This window comes from Symphalangus syndactylus, chromosome 8 (genome assembly GCF_028878055.3).
Source record: "Symphalangus syndactylus isolate Jambi chromosome 8, NHGRI_mSymSyn1-v2.1_pri, whole genome shotgun sequence".
In the NCBI taxonomy this organism is placed as follows: Eukaryota; Metazoa; Chordata; class Mammalia; order Primates; family Hylobatidae; genus Symphalangus; species Symphalangus syndactylus.
Window position 1 is genome coordinate 121,462,898 of NC_072430.2, and position 21,208 is coordinate 121,484,105.

At 44.0% G+C, this 21,208-nt stretch overlaps 1 protein-coding gene across 1 annotated transcript; it reads right to left on the reverse strand.

Annotated features, from left to right (window-relative positions):
• Nucleotides 1-18,322: 18,322 nt before the first annotated feature.
• Nucleotides 18,323-18,940, reverse strand: TNP1 (transition protein 1). The gene is made up of 2 exons (XM_055287853.2): nt 18,761-18,940; nt 18,323-18,560 (listed from the first exon to the last, which is right to left on the reverse strand). The coding sequence occupies exons 1-2, from the start codon at nt 18,897-18,899 to the stop codon at nt 18,532-18,534; spliced, it is 168 nt and encodes a 55-aa protein (XP_055143828.1). The 5' UTR covers nt 18,900-18,940; the 3' UTR covers nt 18,323-18,531.
• Nucleotides 18,941-21,208: the final 2,268 nt, after the last annotated feature.

A 21,208-nucleotide genomic window follows, 5' to 3' on the forward strand; every position in this document is an offset into this window, starting at 1 on the left:
CCATGCCTCTCTCCTAGCTTCTGGGGCTGCTGGAAGACTTTGGCTGATAGATGAATCACTCCAATCTGTGCTTCATCTTCACACGAACTTCTCTCTGCATCTCAAATCTCTATCGGCCTTTCTCTCAATGATCAGTCATTGGGTTTAGGGTACACTCTAAATCCTGGGAGCTATCATCTTGATCCTTAATTATCTGCAAATACCTTATTTTCAAATAAGGTCACATTCATAGGTTCTGGGCTTTAGGATGTGGGCATATCATTTTTAGGGCCACTATTCAGCCTACTCCACAGACAGAATCCTTCTCAACTCAGTGTTCCTGACAGGTACTACCAATTTGGCAGTATTGTCATAGAAATTAAAATCTATCTGCATCCCTAGGGTAGTACCCATTTATTTCCATGTCCATGTGTGTGTGCATATGTATAAGAATAAGGAATCCTCAGTATTTATTTATTTTTTTGTTTGTTTGTTTTTGCCCGGAAGCATATTTGAAAAGGAATGTGAGAATGTTGCACTGACTGATAAAATATGTATCAGTCAGGTTCCAGAATTCAACTCAAATGGTTCAAATGAAGAAAAAAAAACAAAAAAAAAACCAACAAAGCACTACTTTCAAAGGTGTGGACAGGTTTAAAGAAACCAATAAGAAATGCCAAGGCACCTAGAGACTAGCAACAGTGGAACACCATGGACACACTTTGGCCTTAGGGGGAAGGGGAGGGATGAGTGTTACAAGAAGCCCAGTGAGAGCTGGAATTGTAGAGGAGGTGCTGCCTGGCTTTAGAGGAATAGACACTACTGAAATGTGGCCCAAAGTAGGAATGGAGCAAGAAAGACACCCCAAATGTCTTTCCTCCCAACTCCTCATCTCAAGCTGATGTCTTCTATTGGCCAAATCAAACCAGAGCCAGTTGGCAAAAGTGCCCTGGTACAGAGTTCGTAGAGATAGGTTCCAGGAGCACCCCCGGGCTCAAGAAGAGCAGAGATAGGTCTGTAGTAAGAACTAACCAGCACAGGTTTGTATGTGGATTCAGAGAGCCCAGGGACACATCTGCTTCATATTCAGTCATGGAATCTTAGAAGTGGACCACCACTTAGAGATGATCTACTCTAACATTTCATTTTCCAGATGAGGAATTGGGTTCTAAAGAGGGTAAGTGTCTAGGTGTGTGCATGGGCACACTTGTCTGGGTGGGGCGTGACTTGCTGTCATCATCCAGAGGTCCAAGAAGGGTGGGTAGTATGGCTATTATTCACTTTAAAACCCTGCGGCTTTGAACTTGAAAAATCTCTTTGTATCTATAGCAGATTCTTGTTGGTTAGCTTACCAGTATCCATTTTGCCTTCCTTTTCCCCAGAGGCCTCCAATTTTATTTGGGAATTCAAGTGGTTCAGGGAAGCTGCTTTTGCTGTTGGCTCAGTGGGGAGCTCAGTCAGATAGTATATCCAGTCTCCAATAATGATGACCTCTGGGTGGCTTAAGCTAGTCATGTCCCAGTGAACTTCATGACTTTCGTTGTGAATGCTGGAGCAAAGAAACTCCTACATTCCTTCTCCATGTGAACGAGGAAGCTCGTGACCTCGGGGGCTGCTGGCAGCTATCTGAAGAACAGTAGGGGAACCAGTGTTAAGATGAAGTTGAAGTTAGAACAGAGATAAAGGAAGAGAAAAAATTCTAAGTGAAACTATTGAAGCCAGCATACCCTTCATCTTTTAAAATTAGGTGAGCTAATAAGCCCCTTTTAAAGTTTAAGCTATTTGAGTCAGATGTTTTTTTCTTTTTTACACGCCGTCGAAAGAGACAGCAGGTAGGTGCATTGCCTCTCTGGCACTCACTCTTCTGAACTTGAATGAATCACCCAGCCTTTTAGATTCCTTTCACAGATGCAGGTGTAGTAAAAAAATAATTAAAATGTATTAATAAAGTTAATTCTTTTTCTGTACCTCATTTTCGCCTTCTAGAGAACACAAGGGCCATTATCACAGCTGCCAGGACCTGCTCATTATTACACTGGGCTGCACGGATGGGTGTTCTCAAGAGAACAGAACCAGAAGGCAAGAGGGAGAGATTCTGTATTTAAATTTCACGAGTAGCTTTACTTTGCCATGCTTTCTGTCTTTAAGGAAACAGGCACTCTCCCCTAGTACTGTCTCTTGGAGGTTGGGGGCCCTCTGAGGAAGGATTGGGGGTGTTGAAGAGAAGTCTATGAGGAGAGGTTTGTAGAGTGTGGGTGCAGATGTGTTAGGAGAGGTAGAAATCTTTCAGGGATTTCTCTCTATTTTATAGAAATATAAACTAAGGCTTAATGCGGGGAACCTGTTCCTTGTTACCCAGGCAATCCGGCGGCATTACAGAGAGTTGAACTCCAGAGCGCTTGCTCCCAAACCAGGCCCCACCCTCCAGATGGCCCATTTGCCTCCTCCTCAGGCCTGTGAATTGCTTCCCCTGGAACCAGACCAGATGTTCTGGAGAAAGCACCAGGTCAGCATTCTCTGTGGAAGGCGCCGGTCTCCGGAGATGCCATTTGCTGAACTTACTGTGCTGGGCTGACTTGGGGCCCAGGTGTTGTCCAAAGTCAGGTGACAGGCTTTGAGAGCCTCTTGGAGCTTCCTTTGAGGGAACATGGAAGGACATGTGACATGAGTCTCCTCAAAGTTGAAGAGGGGACTGAGGGCTGAGGGCTGAGGGCTGAGTTGTGCAGTTAGCAGCAGCCTGTGAATGTCTGAGTTGCTGAGAAATTCACAGAGTGCAGTGGCATCCCTTCCTTTTGTCTTTAGCTTCTGAAGTTCCATTAAAGTCCTGGGCTGGGCCTCTTCCCCCAGGAAGATCTTCTCTTTTCCACTGCAGGATTGAAAAGAGCAGGGATGACAGAGCCCAAGTAGAGGCCAGGGGGCCTGGAAGGAAGGGGGCACATGAAAGGGGGGAGAAAGGGTGGGAGGGGACATAGGAAAAGATTTAAGATGTTGTGTCAAGAGGCTTATAAAGTCTGAGAGCTGGAAGAGATTTTTAGAGCTATCTCTCACATTCCTCATTTCACAGGAGAGGAGCTGTCAGATTCTCAGAGAGAGAGAAAAGTACTAGCCTAAGGGTTCGTCGTAAACTATTGGTGGAGGTGAGACTGGAATCCAGGTCTTTTCACTTACAGATTGAACGTATTCATTATCTATTGCGGTGCAAGCAATTAACCCCAAAATTAGTGGTTTTAAAACCATAAACACATATTATTTCACAGTTTCTATGAGATAGAAAAATGAGTGTGTCTTGGCTGGGTCCTCACAAACGCTCAGGATGCTGCACAGGTGTTAGGAGGGGCTGTGTGCTCATTTGAAGGCTTAATTGGGAGAGGGTCTGCTTCTAAGTCCACTCAACAAGCTCACTTGTCAGAATGCTGTTCCTTGCAGGCTGTTGGAATGGATTTTCTGTTCTCCACTGGCTGTTGGCCAGAGGCCTCTCTAAGTCCCCTGCCATGCATCACTCTCCATGTGGCCCCTCACATTGAAAAGAATGGATATGATAGCCAATGGGATAAGGCAGGAAACAGAAATGAGTGGCAGAACTATGGGGGAGAGCAGCCAAAATTCTGAGTATTTTTTGATTGTATGATGGTATATTGGTTTGCTAGGGCTGTCATAACAAAATACCACAGAATGGGTGGCTTAAGCAACTACAACTAGTTTTCTTACAGTTCTAGAGGCTGGAAGTCCAAGATCAAGGAGACAGCAGGTTGAGTTTGTTCTGAGGTTTTTCTTGTTGGCTTGCAGATGTCCACCTCTTGTTGTCTCTGCATATGATTGTCCCCATGTGCCCAAATTTCCTCTTCTTATAAGAGCATCAGTCAGGTTGGATTAAGGCCAACTCTAACAGCCTTGTTTGAACTTAATCCCCTCTTTCAAGGTCCTAACTCTAAATATAGTCACATTCTGAAGTACTGGGGGTTACAGCTTCAACATATACCTTTTAGAGAACAGAATTCAACCATAACAGATGGCATACCAAAAAAAAATGGAGAGAATGAGTTGAAAATGCAGGAGAACTAATAAGAGATTATGAAGGTACCCAGATACAAAATAAATATTTAAAAAGGCTTAGTGCTTTATTGCATATCAGTAATGGCCTACTGAAAAATACAATGGAAACAATGCCATTCACAATAACCACCAATCCTTGGTCTGCAGGAGTGTTTCCACACAGGGCAGAGAGAGAGAGGGTGTCTTGTGACTTGGGGCTTTACTTGGTTATCTAGGTGCAGAAAGAGCACAGCTTGCAGCCAGAGTTGCATGAAAGACAAAATGAAAATATTTCAAGCCTCTCATCCTCAAACTTCTAACCACAAGGGCCCCAACTCCAAGCATGCTGCTGTGGAGTGAGACATAAGTGACCTGCCATCCCTCTGGGTCTTCATTCCTTTCTCAGCCAGGGCACATGTCCTTATAAACCTCCTAGTCCAGTCTGCCCTGCTCCAACACAGGGACATGTTAACACAGGGAATATTAATCCCCCCAAAGAACCTTTTCTCCTGGAAACCACATCTTGAGCACCGAAGAAGTCCTTTTATATCATCAAAAGCCTCATTTGGGAAATTTCCGCAGAACAAAGAGACTCTCTATGCTAAAAGACTGGTGGTGTTCCCATTTATTGCCAGATAAAAATTGCTTGCAGCTTGAAGAAATTAAAAAAGTTAATTATAGAAGTAATGTGTAATAAAACTCAAACAATATAGACAGATCAAAAGTCTTCTTTGTTCACCACTTAATTTCACTCTTCCCCCCAGAAATGATCACTGTCAACAGCTTGGTGCAAACATAAAAAAAAGTACAAAATTGTGAGTGTGTATGTGTGTTTGTAAATATATGTGTACACATATACATATAGATACGCACACCACATAGACACACGCTCATCCACTTTATTTTTAAATATAAAAAGTTTTATCTCTTAAATTTAAGTGGGATCGTACTATATGCATTGTTTTGATTCTTACATTTTTTGCTTACCTAGTAATATGACTTAGAAATCTATCCATATCAGAGCATATGTATATGTGTGTGTGTATGCATACACACACACATACACATATCTACTTTTAAACTGCTATAGAATGTATCATGGTACAGATGTAATTTAATTGATTTGACTAGTCCTTTAGGGTGTACTTCAATGGAGAAGTCCATATTAGACTTTGCAGCAGGCATATTTTTATTAGTTAAATAACTATGTTAAGAGTCTTGTTAACATTAAATCCTGCCATGACTATTATGAAACACTTTTTGTGCAGAGATGTAACAATTTCTCTAGAATAGATGCTGTCTTAGCTGGGTGTGGTGACGGGTGCCTGTAATCCCATCTACTCGAGGGGGTGAGGCACGAGAATCGCTTGAACCCAGGTGGCGGAGGTTGCAGTGAGCTGAGATTGTGCCACTACCCTCCAGTCTGGATGACAAAGTGAGACTCTGTCTCAATAAATAAATAAATAAAACAAAACCAAAAAAAAGCAAACAAGCAAAACACTGGGCTTAGAACAAATACTACTATTAAAAAACCTGACATTGGGCAATATATAAATAACAGAAACTTATTTCTCACAGTTCTGGAGACTGTGAAGTCCAAGATCAAGGCTCCAGAAGATTTGGTGTCTAGTAGATCCAGTCTCTGCTTCCAAAATGGTGTCTTGAATGCTGTGTCCTCTGGATGAGATGAACACTGAGTCATCATATGGGAGAAGGTAGAAGGGCAAAAAGGGACCTATCTAGTTCCCTCCAGCCCTTTTATAAGGCACTAATTCTATCCATAAGGGTGGATTCCTAATGGCCTAATCACCTCCTGAAAGCCTTGCCTCATAATACTGTTGCATTGGAGATTGAGTTCCTACATGAATTTTGGAAGAGCCACAAATGTTCAAACCATAGCAGATACCTAGAGGTGAAATTTCTGAGCCCAATGTTTTGCTTGTTTGCTTTTTTTGTTTGTTTTTTTTTTTTGAGACAGAGTCTCACTCTGTCATCCAGGCTGGAGGGCAGTGGCGTGATCTCTGTTCACTGCAACCTCCACTTCTTGGGTTCAAGTGATTCTCATGCCTCAGCCTCTGGAGTAGCTGGGATTACAGGCACCCATCACCACACCTGGCTAATTTTTTTTGTATTTTTGGAAAAGACAGGGTTTTATCCTGTTGGCCAGGCTGGTTTTGAATTCCTGACCTCAAGTGACCCACCTACCTTGGCCTCCCAAAGTGTTAGGATTACAGGTGTGAGCTACCACACCCAGCCTCGTTTGCGTTTTTAATAGATCTGTTCTTGAACTTTTTTTTTTTATTTTTATTTCAACTTCTACACACCAAGGTTTCAAAAATCTTAGAGATGAAATTTCTTCCTGGACACCCCAGACATAGCCCCAGGGTTCCTCTCTCACAGTTTATGGGACTTGTTGCCTGCCTCATTTAGTTTGTCACATTTTTCTTGCTCAGACCAGACATTAGAACCATGATCTACCTTGTCACTCATGTTCTAAGTCTAAAGTCTTTCTGGATGATAAACCAGCTTCATGAAATGGCTCTCAGTTTTCTGATTGGAGCTCAACATCTTAATACACAGTTTATATATGGAAGGACGATTTATAGGCATATAACTGGGTCAACTTAACACAGAACAGAATAAAAAATGACAGGCATATGCATCAGTCTTTGGCTAACTCTTCTACCTCTCTTGGTCCTGAGTTTGGAGGATATCCAGTTCTTGCCAACGGTGTTGTAGGTACGAACCTTTTCAAATTGAGGTCCAAACTTCTCTCCCAGCTGCCACTTGGCTACTGCTGGCTGTTTGCTTATTCTCTCAGTTCCACTAGCAGAATCTTCTGCATTCTCATCTTCCCCAGACCTACCACCCTGGAGCAAGTCTCTCAAGCCCAGCTCAGATTAGAGTTAGTCTGAGTTTTGAAAGACACCCCAACCGTCTTGAAGGCAGAATCAATTTTGCTCCAACAGCCATGCATTTTTCTGGTTTTTACCAGCTCTCTAGGGCCGAATTCAACCTGCTTCAGTTCTGATCAGCTTTCTCAAATGCAACTTTACAGTTACGAAGGTGGCTGCATTTACAATGAAATCCACTCTAGACTGCATGAAAAATTTAGCATGCAATTGAGAAGGAATGTATAATTAATAACTTCTTGTGTTTAACAAATATTTAATATGTAATTCAGTTGTGGTGGTGGATGATAGGGATACCATGGCCGATGAGAAAAGAACAAACCAAAACCATGACCCCCCTGCAAGCTTCATGGAGCTTACAATTAAAGAATTACGTAGGAACAGAATTGAGAATGTGAAATGTGCATAAACATACTTGTGTTAAGAGCACATGACCTGGTCGGTGGAGGGGTGGTGGTGGTAATACGGCAAGGACTGCTTCCCCAACATCACCCCTGCTGACCATTCTTTTTTCTAAGTTTTTTTTTTTTTTTTTTTTTTTTTGTCAGAGTTGAGGCTTCCAGATCTCCCAAACTCTGGTTCAGTGCTCTTTCTACTCCATCATGTGACCTTGGCCCTCATTTCCTAATTTAAACATAAGAGGCTGGTTTTGCAAAACTTCACAGTCCCTTCTAACTGAGATGTTCTTCATTCTCATCCTCCTCCTAAGATGTATGTGGCCGCTTGCCGGCAGCATCACCTCCATCTGTCCATCTATTCCACACATATTTATTGAGCAACTATCATGTGCCAGGCACTTTACCAGAGGCTAGAGACAGTAGAGTACAAAATGTCACGCTACCTGTCCTCATGGGATGTCCGGATGTCCAGGCCTGGAATAGCAGTTTGGGTTAATGGAGCCCTCTTCTACCCTCTTTGGCCAAATAATTACATTTAGAATTGAGGCATTGTGGAATGAACAAAATTGGGAACTCCTGGTGTGTACTCTGAGGGACCCAGGACAATATTTTTCATCTTTCAGATACTCAGCACACCCATGGTAAAACTTGTCTCTTTCGTGTGGATCTTGATGCCCTGCTCACCTTAGAGGCATATAACTTGAAGGGTGAAATTGGTACCTGGACCACTCATTCTACACAAGCACCAGTCTATGGTGTAAGGGGCTCTTACTCCACAGACATTTACAGAACAGTGGCTGTCATCCTGGATGAATGTGGGAAACTATAAATACAGTCTGGGTATAGGGTAGACATTCAATAAATCCTGAGTTAGTAGGGAAGATATTATCCCAGCCTGAGAAGCCCTGTTGTGAGCCATGTGGATGAGACAGAGCTGATAATGGTTCTGTCTTCAGGGAAATTATGCTCCATTAGGAACAGAGACCCTAGCAGCTATAATATCATTGCATTCTTAGAAAGTGAGGACTTCTAGAAGGGCATGCACAGTGAGCCAGGAATTGAGAGGTGATAAAGTCTATTCATTTTTGCCTGGGTTGATTAGGAAAAGATCCTTGGAGCTGGGTTTTAACATTTGGGAGGAATTTCAAAGAGAAAGGTGACAGTGAGAAACAGAAGAGGCCTCTTTCCCGAAGGGAGCCTCCTTTTGGTCTTTGGCCTAGTTCCCTTCCAACCAAAACTATGGAAGGTCAAGTTGGCCTAGAAAGAGAAGGTGCTTTCTAGTCTCTGGGAGTCTTGGGGTCTCACCCATTTGTTTTCCATCTGCTCAGTAGGGGCGAGAGCCGTCTGTGGTGTGTACTGGGAGATAGAAAAGATGGGCCTGGGAGTGTCCTCTGAGCTCCACAATGTTTTGAGTTCCTATGTTTTTGTTGAGGAAACTGGGGCATGGAAAATGGGCTCCTTTTAAGCACAAAAAGTCTTAAAAATGGAGTTTACTTAGTTAAAATGCAATCTAAAAGAAAGAAAAATGAGGCATCTCCTTTTTCCAAGTCATTGCTTTTCCCCCACACCTGTCTCCACCTCACAGGGCACCTCCACCCTTGGCCTTGCAACACGCCAGGCTGGGCATCAAGCCAGCCTTTCTTCGATGAAATCGAGGCTGCCAGATCACCCCGCCCACCACTGTTCCGTTAGCCTAAGGTCCCACCCTCCCCTCTCCGGGGAGACACAAAGGGCTTCTGTGACTCAAGCAAAAGCTCACAATCCTTCTCTTTCTTTCTAGCAACACAGAGCAAGGCTGTGGGGTGGATTTGTCAGTGGTAACCCTTGCCCGACTTGCTATGCAGTGACCGGTGTGTAGGTTGCTCCTTCTCTGCTCCTGGGGCAACTCTCTAGACCTGCACACTTACTGTCCTCCATGATAGACCCATTTGCAGAGATTTCAAGGGTCCCCGTTTGGTTCCAGCTAACCTTGAGATGGGTCAGGGTGGTCTGGGGAGGAACCGATGTTTATCAAGTACCCAGGATATACTGGGTATGGTGTGAATTGTTTTGTGTGTGGATTCCATGTAAATCTGAATGCTGATCCTAGAAGTTGTTCTTAACTCAATTTTACAGAGCAAATGACAGCAATCGGAGAAGCTAGATAACTTGTTCAAGGTTATGTAACTGCTAAGTTGTTGTTGTAAGATTTGAGTCTAGAACAGGCTGTTGGGAAAGCCTGAGTTTTTCTGATATGGTTTGTTACTTAGGGTTTGAATCAGGCTGTTGGATTTTTCTGTTATAGTTTGTTACTTAGGGTTTGAATCAACTGGCCCTGTCTCTGTCAGATCAAGAGATATGAGAAACATGGTCTGTCTTCTCCTCCTTGTCTTCTACCCCTAAGCATCTTAGGTCTGCTGTCAAAGTCCCCGTTCACTTCAGACAATGACGTAGTCTGGTTTTGCGGGTAGCGAGACGGGGGAGGTGGAGGAGCAGCATTTGTGGGGGTGGAGGGAGGGCAATAGAGTACAGAAGCACAGATTTCTAGTTTTGCCTCTGTCACTAACTGAGCCATGTTGAGTGCATCTTTCCCAATCTCGAGGCTTCATTTTTTCTGCCTATAAAACACAGATGCATAGCTTAGTTGTTAAGCACACAGACAAAAGACAGACTGGCTCTACCCCAACTCTGCTGCTCACTAGCCCTGTGACCTTGGAAACATTTCTCATTTCTAAAATAGAGATCATCATAATATCCCTACTTCATGGGACTGTGAGGAAAGTAAAAGAAGTTAATACACATAACACCCTTAGAAGAGTATCTGGTATAGGTGTTTTAAGAGTATTGCTGTCATTATTCTTCTTAAATGTGTAATTAATGAAATTCTAGTATTTTCAGATAAATATATGGGAAATAACATAGAATTTAAAGCTGAGTGCCACTCCCTTGATATTTTCTTCTCTATTTTTTGCCTGTGTGTGTGTGTGTGTTTGTGTGTGTGTGTGAGAGAGACAGAGAGTTAGCAGGCAGAGGTGTGGGTAGATCATGGTGAAAATTAGATGTCAAGTTATCCTTTCCTCCGTGTGTGATGTAGAAAACTTCCTCATATATCAAAAATAATACATTTTCTGTTTTCATTTTATATGCTTATAAACCAGTCAACTTTGAGCCCATTCATAAGGAGCTAAGTGTTGTCTGGGTAGAAAAGATACAGATATACAGTGGTGAACAATTTTGCCTCCAGACTTCTAGATAAGGTGATCATATAGGTCCATCAAAGGCAACAAGGATGAGCATGAGAACAACAAGAACATCACAACAGTGCCTCAGCAATCACCTCTACACCTCTAGACCTATAGGATTAAACTAAGACAGAAGGAGACAGAGAGAGAAGAAAGGTGTGTAGCACAGGGCCTGGCTAGTAGGCATTGCTCTTAGTGCGAAGTGCAGAAAGTATGAGGAATGAGGAGTTAACACCCAGGGCAGCCTAGGCCAACTCTATCCAAATATGGAAATAGATATAATGCAAGTCATATTCGTAATTTCATTTTTTCTAGCAGGCACATTTTAAAAAGCAAAGAAGAAACATGTAAATATTAATTTTCATTATTTGATTTAACTTAATACAGTTAAAATATTATTTTAACATGTAATCAATGTAAAAAATTATGAATGAGGTATTTTACACTCTTTTTCTCGCGTGATGTCTTTGGTGGCTGGTGTGTCTGTTATCATAGGAGCACACTGACATTCAAACTCGCCCTCTTTCCAGTGCTTGGTAACTGGGATGAGCCCAGTGGATCCCAGGCTGGAGAGCCACAGACCTCAACCCCAAGGAGCTTCTGTCTGCTGAATCAGCCAGAGCATGTCTTGCTTCCTGGCTGTTCGGAGTAAAAGGAGAGGAAGAGGGGTCTATTCTTGCTAGGAGTTAGGTAGGGGCAGATGGAGTGCCCTGAGGCCAGGGTCCCCTCCAACCATCACACCTTTATGTCATTGTACTCTTGGCTTTCAAGGACATCACAGCCTTTATCCTGGACTCTTTCAGAGAGTCTGTGACTCCCAGGCACATTTCCTTTTGCTGTAGCATGAATATAAAACATGCTCACTAGCAAATGAGCCTGGCCATCCTTCCAGCATGTAGACCTGCAGTGCAGTGTTATATGACTCCCTCCTTCCTACCCCATTTTCTGTCACCTCTCCTAATGTGGCAAAACTTTCTAGGCAGGGAAAGTAATGGAGTTGAGAATGAAGCTACCTTCTGGTTCTGGTGGTGAAAAGTAAAATGTACGTTATGTATTCTAAACAAATTCTTTGTGCTAAGATAGCCACTTTACAGAAAAAAACTGCATAAGTGTGTTCACAGATTTAGGGGTTCAAGAAAGTGGCTGTTGTGTGCTGTTTTTATGCTATGCTGTCGGTACCCTGGAATTCTTTGCATTGCAGGAAAGTAGTTTCTTATATCTCTAGAGGAGATCATCGTGTCTGGCTGATCAGTATGCATATAACCATCTTTGGTATTAGTTTCTCAATTTTCCTTTTAGGACCAGCCCTTGTTGTCCCCACAGCAACACAAGCGTGGTCATCATTTTCTCTCTCCTGGGACTCTGAATTTTTAGCGTAAGTGATGTAAGAATGAGAAACAATCAGTCATTTCAATCAAAGCAGGGTGCCCTTCAGGCCCCATCTGATGCCTGCCTGGCTCCCATTGTGAGGCCCAGTTGTTCAGCTTTTCCTCCTATTCCCTAAGCTCTTCCACATTCTACTAATATATTTCATCCTTTCCCCACCCCACCCCACTTCTAAGTGAGCTGGAATCTGTTTCTGCTGATCTCAACCAAATGCAAACGAGTGCACATTTCGAGCAGCAGGTTGGGGGTGATATGGCTCATGATCTGCAGCATAGAGGAGCACATAAAAGAAAAAAAAGGAAAGGGTTACGTGGTCAAAACAGAGATCCCAACTGGATGCGGTGGCTCACGCCTGTAATCCCAGCACTTTGGGAGGCCAAGTTGGGTGGATCACCTGAGTTAGGAGTTTGAGACCAGCCTGGCTAACATGGCGAAACCCTGTCTCTATTAAAAATACAAACATTAGCTGGGGGTGGTGGCATGCACCTGTAGTCCCAGCTACTCAGGAGGCTGAGGCATGAGAATTACTTGAACCCGGGAGGCGGAGGTTACAGTGAGGCAAGATCGTGCCACTGCACTCCAGCCTGGGCGATAGAGCGATACTCCGACTCAAAACAAACAAACAGACAAACAACCCAGAGATCCCCTTTCAAGAGTCCAGTGGTGGCCATGGTGGGAGAAGCCTAACTGTTTCACAGCACTTTCTTATCTCTTCTTTCATTTTTTTGTCTGATATCCCTGGGAAGTAAGCTCAGATTCAGATAGGGGTAATGAATGGTTGTGGAAGTTTGGAGAGAGCTTCCAGTTGAATATTCTTATGTCCTTGCTACTCCCTCTGGTCTTTGGACCAGCAACATCAGCCCCAGCTGGGATCTTCTCAGACATGCAGAATCTTGGGCCCACCCTGGACCTACAGAATTAGAGTGTGCATCTTATCCGGATCTCCTGGTGATTCTATCACATACAGTTGCAGAAGTATTATTGTATAGCTGGTGTAGTGTTGTTCTTCTGTGTTCCTGAAGGGAAATTCAACAAATAAAGGTCCAGTTTCTAGGACTATTGAAGGCTGTATCCTTCCTTCAACTTTTAGAAAAGTTTTTGTTCTAAAGCATTTTTCAGGATGATCCCTACTGATTGTGAAATTCAAGCTCTTTACATCTTTTTAGTAAAAACCTCCTGTGTGTTAGACCCGGAGACTTCATACCTAATTAATTTTAAAGATACTTGCAAGTGCTAATGGAAAAAAAAAGTATGGTGCTAATTGGTGAGTTTATTGATCCATCCTTGGTCCTTTTCACCAACATTCATACTCAGATTTTATTTTTTACAATATTTTAAGAGGTGGACTCATTGATCTGTTCCCAAGATTCCATGGCTGTTTGTGTCTTGATGTCACTCTGATGCCCTCGCTTATGAGTGCCTTGCCTCCCGCCCCCAGGAGTCTACAGTCTAGGTAGAGGGATAAGATCATCCCCAACTCCTAAATTTCATGGGAGAGGAAAGCAAGCCCCAGGGAGATGTAGGTATTCTCCGATCTCAGGATCTGGCCTAGCCAAAAGGGTCAGGAGAGGTTGAGGTGCTAGGTCACGATGCGAGCCTGGGACTAGCTCTTTGCAGAGCAGGCAGGCACCGCCAGGGACATCTGTCTTCAAGTGTGGGGTCCACTTCTTCTGGTGTGGCATCCTGAGACTAAGGTCTGGGAAGCAGTCATGAGTCAAGATCAGACAGGCACAATGATCCCTAAAAGACCAGTCCAGACAGAGAAATGAGGGGTTATGCAATGTACTCAGGGCCTATAATTTACAGCATTTTAGAGTCTTACAAGCCACCTGAGAGGTAGATTTTATGACTGGCATCCTACAGATAAGGAAGATGAAGTTAATGGAGGTTATAAAATTCACCGAAGATCACACAGCTAGAGAGTGGGCATTCAGACGCCGGCCCACTCACCCCAGTGCCTTTCTGCTTCATCCTATGTCATGCTGTCTCACTCCCTTCTGCCTGAGGTCAGGCCTGCTTACAGCGATGATGATGCTGGGCCATTGAAAGAGATGAAATGGCCCCAGTTGCAGGAGAGGAGGTGTGCAAAGCTTAAAATGAGGCAGGACTAATAGGTCAATCGAGGTCACAAAGCAAGAAGAGTTGGCTCAGAAGGAGTCGGGCCCCTGGGTTTTGATTCTCAACCCTCTTGTACCATGATGCTAACTACTTCTGGAACACTGAGCTCAGGAATGGCTGGAGGGCTCAGCTGCAGGAGAAAGCTTATGTTTGGAGCGCTGTGGGAGGGACTGGGGAGAGAATGGAGAGAGGCTTGGTGGGGCCAGCCATGAGGAGAGGCAGGCTTTGTTGAAATAGCCAGCTTCCTCATGTACAGCCCAGTGAGGCAGATCAACCTGGAACCAAGGCCCATTGCTCCTAGAGGTCAGGAATTAAGACCCTTCCCTGTTTGGGTTCTTCTCCCAGCATAGGCCTGGAAGTGAGTGCTCAGATTGCAAAGCCAGAAAGTGAGAGAGTTTTCAGGCTGCTGCTCTTCTCTTGTTTCAAAGGACAGAACCTTTGGGTGACCCAAACAGCCAAGCCCCAGGCCATGTCTGGCTTGCACCAGCTACCCCCAGAGCACAAAGTCTCCTCCCTGCTGCCATTTCTGGGCCTTCACCTCCTAAACATAGCCCTAAGCATTTCTCCAGAACTTCCTGTTTGCCTGCAGCTGCACAGATGCAGATCCCACCCAAGGGTCATCTGGAGGAGGCTGGGTGAAAGGTGGGAGCTGGCTGTGTTCTCCATAGCTCCTTGGGGTTTTCTCCACCCACACGTGGGTCCCCTGGGCTTCGCCACTCCCAGTGGGCTCTGAGGCCAGTGGAGCAGAGGCCGAATATCCAAGTCAGCTCACATGAAGGTCAAGGTGACCCAAAAGGGCTTGTGGCCAAGATCCTTCATTTTTTTTTTTTTTTTTTTTTTTGATTTTTCTCTTTTCCAAAAGTCCAAAGAAGTGATGACTTTAGGACATAGCGTTCTGGAGAAAACTGGAGAGGGAAACAAAGTCCTCCTTGGTTAGGGAGATGGAGAAAAAGCACACAGGGGGTGAGGCCTTTGGGTTTTCTGAAAGAGCGTCCCCGTGGTCAAAGACCCCTACACGTGCCTTGTAGGTGCTGGACCTAAAGGAACCGTAAACAGAGGGACAGAATGAATATTCCTGGGGTACAGAGACTACATCAATGCCAGTGTTGAAAAATTTCCAATATATGGATCTGGAAAATGTTCCTAGTGCAAAGCAGAGTTTTCCGGGCGTCTACCATTCCTTCACAACCTGTCTAAGAGGGCAGAGGCTGAAGTCACCAGGCGAGGATCTGTCTGCCGTGGCTAGTCTTGGGTTGTTCACCACATGCCTGTCCTGATGATTAATTAGATTGTTTCAGTGTTTAGAGTATTGTGAAGATATAGCACTGCATTAGAACATTGCATTGTATTGGTTTGGGGATAATACTGTCATGCAAATAACATGAAAACAAGCTTTTTAAGGTGAGGGTTCAGGAGCCCTGTGTAACTATTCGGAGTCTCTCTCCTCACTCTATCTCTCTACAATTTGCTTCTGAAGGGACTTTGGTCCATGACAACATAAGGGAGGAGATAAGCAGGTTGATAAAATGGCAAACTTCTAAGGAGTCCAAGGAAAGAAGAATTTTGTCTACAAAGTTGTGTCAGCTATCACTGTTGGATTTTGGAGATTTTATCCAACATTCTCTGCTCTTTGATGTCCCAGGGGGCTGGCCCTTATGCTTTGTGTCACCTGGGGTCTCTTGTCTGCTGACTTCTGAATTTCGCCAATGAGAGCAACAGCAGGAGATTAGATAAATGATGGAATGTTTCTTCCCTGTGTCTGAGCCTGACAACAGCTGTGATCCTCCTAGTACAGATTTTACCAGGAGGTCCATTCACAACCATTCCTTCCCACACACAGTTTTGGCTGTCAGTGGGCTCCTGTCATGCTATTTTGCCCTTCTGCCTTCTCAGTCCTAAGGGTCTAAAGACCCCATTGGTAGGCTCTAGGTGTCTCTCCTCTGTAAATAATCCCTTTGACAAAGTCTTCATTTGGACCATATGCAGGGATCTGTGTGGCTCCCTAATCATAACAAGTTTCCTGAGGGAAGTAAATGTTGCACACTTAGCGTCACGATATTCTAGTTTGTTCCTGATTGTTGACTTTGTCCTATGGGAGAGGTCATCTTTGTGCAAATTGGCAATCCACGAGAAGTGAGCTGTGCACAAGAGCATTTGAAGACTCATGACACAGTCACAGCAGGAAGTGGCAAGGCAGCAAGCTGTGAAGAGGCTTAAGGGGAAGATGGGGAGCAGAGGCTGAGAAAAGATACAGATCATCCGGAGATCAATTGTAATAGACACCGAGGTGAGCTGCTCAGATTGCGGGTGTGTGATCCACCAAGGAACCTCCAGTTGATGCTCCCTTCTGAGTCTGCCTCAGCAGGGAAATGCCATTTTTTACTGGCGCAGCCCAGCCAGGTGGGGTATAAATGGTATAAAGGCCTGGCTATACTGCCTGATGGTTTGTTCAGCTCCTTCTTCTGTACAACCCTGCAGCCTCCCTCTTCAAGTACTGACCTCTAATAAACATCTTGCATTCAAACTCCATCTCCACTCCCTGAGAACCCAACCTATGAGGCTGTTTGAAAGAATTTACAGCAAGAGCAGAAAAAGCACATTAAAATAATTAAACAATTTTTACTTTTTGGATTTATTTTATAGACTTCATGTGTTGCAAAGAGTGTTTACATTTTATACAGAGGCAGAGGAAGTCCCAAGGGGCATGAGAGCAGGGTGAGAGCCATGGCTGATGAGTTCTTTCAGAGATTTGAAGGAGGGAATCCAGATCAGATATGTGTGCAAACTTCTAAGAAGTTAGAGCTTCATTCAGTGACACTACGGACACATATAGGATTGTTTGAGACTAATCTGAGTTTAGTTAGAGAAGCAAAGACAAACAAAAGTCACATTTAGGAGGTAAATAGACATAACCATGGAGGATGAGGGTTATGAAGCATTTTCTCTATCCCTATTTGACAAAAAGGGAAACTGACAATGGAAAACTTTGAAGTATCTGTGTGCCTGACGGTAAGGAGAAATGTTTTTTACATGAACTTGAAAACAGCTCTGAATCAGCATGCGCATTCTTAGGGTTATGGAAGAGTGAGGACTTGAAATATTTTACCCCAATAAGTGAAATGACTTATGTGAAAAATGAACATGCTTTTTTATTGCATTTCTAGATTCTAACCCACAGGAACACCCTTTGCCACCCCTTAATAGGACCAACATCCTGGTACCCACACATTTGCATGAGGCTCAGACTTAATAGTGTCCTCTTCCCATGTCTCACACCCCTGACTGCTGGAAACTTCGTGTCTAACCTCATGCCCCCTCATTCCTTCCTGCTTATACCCTTTCCTGGTTACTTCCCCAGAAACCATGTGGGTGGTTGGTTCTTGAGTTTAAATATGAGTCTCATTTCTACCCTGGAGCTACCTCTGAGGCAACAGCAAACACAAGAAAAATATGATGCATCTCTGAGTGGGTGAATGTCATATCCTTGACCAGAGACATCATAAATTGTGTTACAACTCAGGGACAAGGTAAAGTGAGGGCTTAGGAATTTCCCAAATGAGCAGAACCAGCTCTATCCCTAAAGTCAGTTCTCTGTCAAATGATCAATAAGGCCTACTCAGATTGAGAAAATTCCTACTTCCGGGCACACTGGACTAAGGCTTATGACATGCTACGAGGCAATATCCCACTCTTTAGTCTTGCCTACCTCAAGCCCAACATAGCTACCAAAATAACCTAAAGAAATCTAAACTCTCATCACTTCCACTGTTACTAATAGGATCCTTTACAAATAGTATGTTGGTATCTGTCCAGAAGGTGTTCCCATCTCTTAGCCTGCTAATCCTGCTCATATGATCAATGAATTAAGAGCTTCTAAGAGCTCCTCCAGGTGATCTCTCTCTCTGGGCCAAGTCTTTAGATTTAGTTTAGCTTTCAACACCTCTATGCTATAAGCTCTGACAAAAACAGCTTGCATCCTTTGGTTTAAGCTCTAACAAAAACAGCTTGAATCCTTTGGTTTATGCTAACGAATGCATTTCTCCCTTTTTTATCTCTTCTCCCTTTCCATGTTGGGGAGGGAGACAGCACACTGGGATGAAGACAAATACGGCAATAGTGTGTGGCCAGAGAAGGACTACCGTGGGAGGGAATTGGAGGACAAATTACTTTTGATATTTTCCAAGTCACATTTAATGGTTTCATACTGGCCAATTCTTCCCCAAACCCACCTAGCTCAGGAACTCAAGTCTTTCCAACCAAAAGATCAAAGTAAACATTTCTGCTTTCAAAGTTTTATTGAGATGTTAGGGAAAAACAGCCAACATATACATTCTTCATTTCGTCACAACTGGCATTTGATCCACATTTCATAGGCTCCTCTGTGGCTTTGATCTAACATCAGGTCTCCTTGGCAGTTCCCCTTCTGCTGTTCTTGTTGCTGCTTGGTGCTGTGTGAAGCACACCAGGGCAGAGCCCGCTGGGGGCTCACAAGTGGGAGCGGTAATTGCGATTCGCTGTGGGAAAGGACAGGTTTGCAACAGAGACACGAATTAGAACATTCCCATCAATACTCTTATTGCTCAAATCTGCATTTAGTTATTGGAAATAATCTCAGGCCAAGATTTCAGGGTCCTGTGAGGGCTGCCTCCAAGAGGGAGGGCCTGGCATCAATGTGTGCCTAAGTTTGGCAGTCTCCTCCCCATCCCTCACTCACCGTCATCGCCCCGTTTCCTACTTTTCAGGTTGCCCTTACGGTATTTTCTTTTGCTGCCACCTCTCTTGACTCCCTTGTGAGGAGATCGGCTCTTGTTCCTCCTCATGCCATGACTCTTTAATTTGCGGCTGGTCGACATGGTAAGTTCTGCCAAAATGAGGGGCTTTGCAAGGCCAGGGGGCCAGGAGTCTGGGTATTTAAGGCCTTGGCCATTGTGACAGGGAAGGGGCATGGCTCAGCAGGTGGGCGGGGCTCTATTGTGCTGTCACTCACCTTTGCTGCACTTTGGTCATATATGTGAAATAAGGTGGTCATTTTCGTGCAGCTCAAGGGCCACCCTCAGTTTTGAGGTCCTTTTTATGTTAAGTGAGGCTTTCCCAGAGAGGTGTTATTGAGAAATTGAATCCCAGCCCTGTGCCAGGCATCGGAGGAGTACAAGAGACCATTCAAATATGTTTCTCCTGCCTGTAGGAAATGTAACAGTCATTGAGTGTGTGTGTATGCATGACTGTTTAAGTCTCTCACAGCAACCGGAGATAATACATTTATTTCTGTAAGGACTTGACTCTAAAGAACCCAATTCAATATGATCAAAATAGAAATATTCCTTCTTTTTCATCTAGGTCAGGATTTCTCAGTCTTGGCACTGTTGACACAATGGGCAGGGTAACTTTTAGTGGGCTGTCTTGTGCATCCTAGGATGTTTGGCAACATCCCTGGCCATTACCCACTGGACACCAGTGAAGCCTGGCAGCTACGACAACCCAAAATATTCCCAAACATTGCCACCTGTTTCTTTGGGAGGCTGGGGAAGTGAGGGAAAAAATTACTCTGGTTCAGAACAATTAACCTAATCATTTCTTAAAATTCAGTCACAGATATTGATCACATAGCATATGCCATACATTTAGGTGGTAGAAAATTAGTGGAGGATAAAAACATGTAGATACTGTGCTCATGGAACTCTCAGCCCACTGGGGAGAAAGCCGTTCATCAGATGTCTACATAAATCAGTGAATAAGTACTTAGGGAATCATTTTGGCTGGAGAAAGGCAGAGGGAAACTCCCTACGTGGTATAGGATGAGGCTGGAGGGAGAGACAGCGATCAAACCATGATCAAGTACATTGGGAAGCCTTTAAAAATATTAAAAGGATGGCATGTGAGATTAGAGGGTGCCAGGTGGGTGATGTATTGACTGGAGGAGCTGTGTAAAGGGAGATGCTACTGTCAACATCAGTGGTTCAGTAGAGAGAAAGATTTGATGATGGTTTAGGTCTGGCCAGGAAAGGTGTTGATTGAGATCTAAAGTAGACAAGAGACCAAGGTTTGGTGATGGATTGAATTTGGGAGGTGAAAGCAGATGATGTCCAGGGTGTGGCTTTTGTTCCTGTATAATGCAGTTATCTGGATGCTGGTGCCATTCATGGGGATAAAGGCCATACATGGGGAGAGTGATGATCATGTACTTGGTATAAGACATACTGGTTTTGAAGTGACTTTGACACTTACAAATAGATATATTGAATGATTATTGGTGTATAAGTCATCCAGACTTTCCTTTTTCCTCCATTATACCTCATAGTAAATGCTTTGCTTTTGAAAATATTTCTTTTTTTTTTGAGTCCGAGTCTTGCTCTTTTGCCCAGGCTGGAGTGCAGTGGCGCAATCTCGGCTCACTGTAACATCTGCTTCCTGTGTTCCAGCAATTCTCCTGCCTCAGTGTCCTGAGTAGCTGGGATTACAGGCATGTGCCACCATGCCCAGCTAATTTTTGTATTTTTAGTAGAGACAGGGTTTCGCCATGTTGGCCAGGCCAGTCTTGAACTCCTGATCTCAGGTGATCTTTCCACCTTGGCCTCCCAAAGTGCTGGGATTACAGGCGTGAGCCACTGTGCCCGCCTCATTCAGATTTCTATAGAACTTGTTTGCTATTTCTTCCATTTGTCCCTCCTTCTCTCTCCACTGCCATTATCCTCACTCAAGAACTGAGCATCTTGTGTGCAGGAGATCCTTAGCAAAAGTTGGTTGAATAGAAGAGCGAATGTAGTTCAAGCCTCACTCCCTGGTTTTCTGATATCTATAGATGGCAAATTGAGTTTTGAAACCCAGATTCTTTGAATAGCCACCATATGTGACACTTTCCATTTTCCTGCTTCCAGGCAGGTCTCTCTGGAGACCTTCTGTTGGTGACTTGTTGGTGACTTTTATTCACACGAAGAAGCAGTTCTATAAAATAGACTGCTGGCTTGCTTGTTGGTACTCCAGACCTTCTGTGTCCACTCAAAGCTGGTTGTTTCTCCTACAAACATGCCCCCGTGAAAGCAGGGACCTGTGTGAAAGCAGGAATTGAGAAATTGGGCTCACCACTGAATATTCCCTGGGAGTTCATCAGTCCTGCCACAGAACAGAAGCTCAGTAATTATTTGTGAAATACATTTGGTCAATG

Coding starts and splice junctions, on each gene's coding strand:
- TNP1 (XM_055287853.2), bottom strand. CDS start 18,899: ATGTCGACCAGCCGCAAATTAAAGAGTCATGGCATGAGGAGGAACAAG. Junction 18,561..18,760: donor TAGGAAACGGGGCGATGACG/GTGAGTGAGGGA, acceptor CCTTTCCCACAG/CGAATCGCAATTACCGCTCC.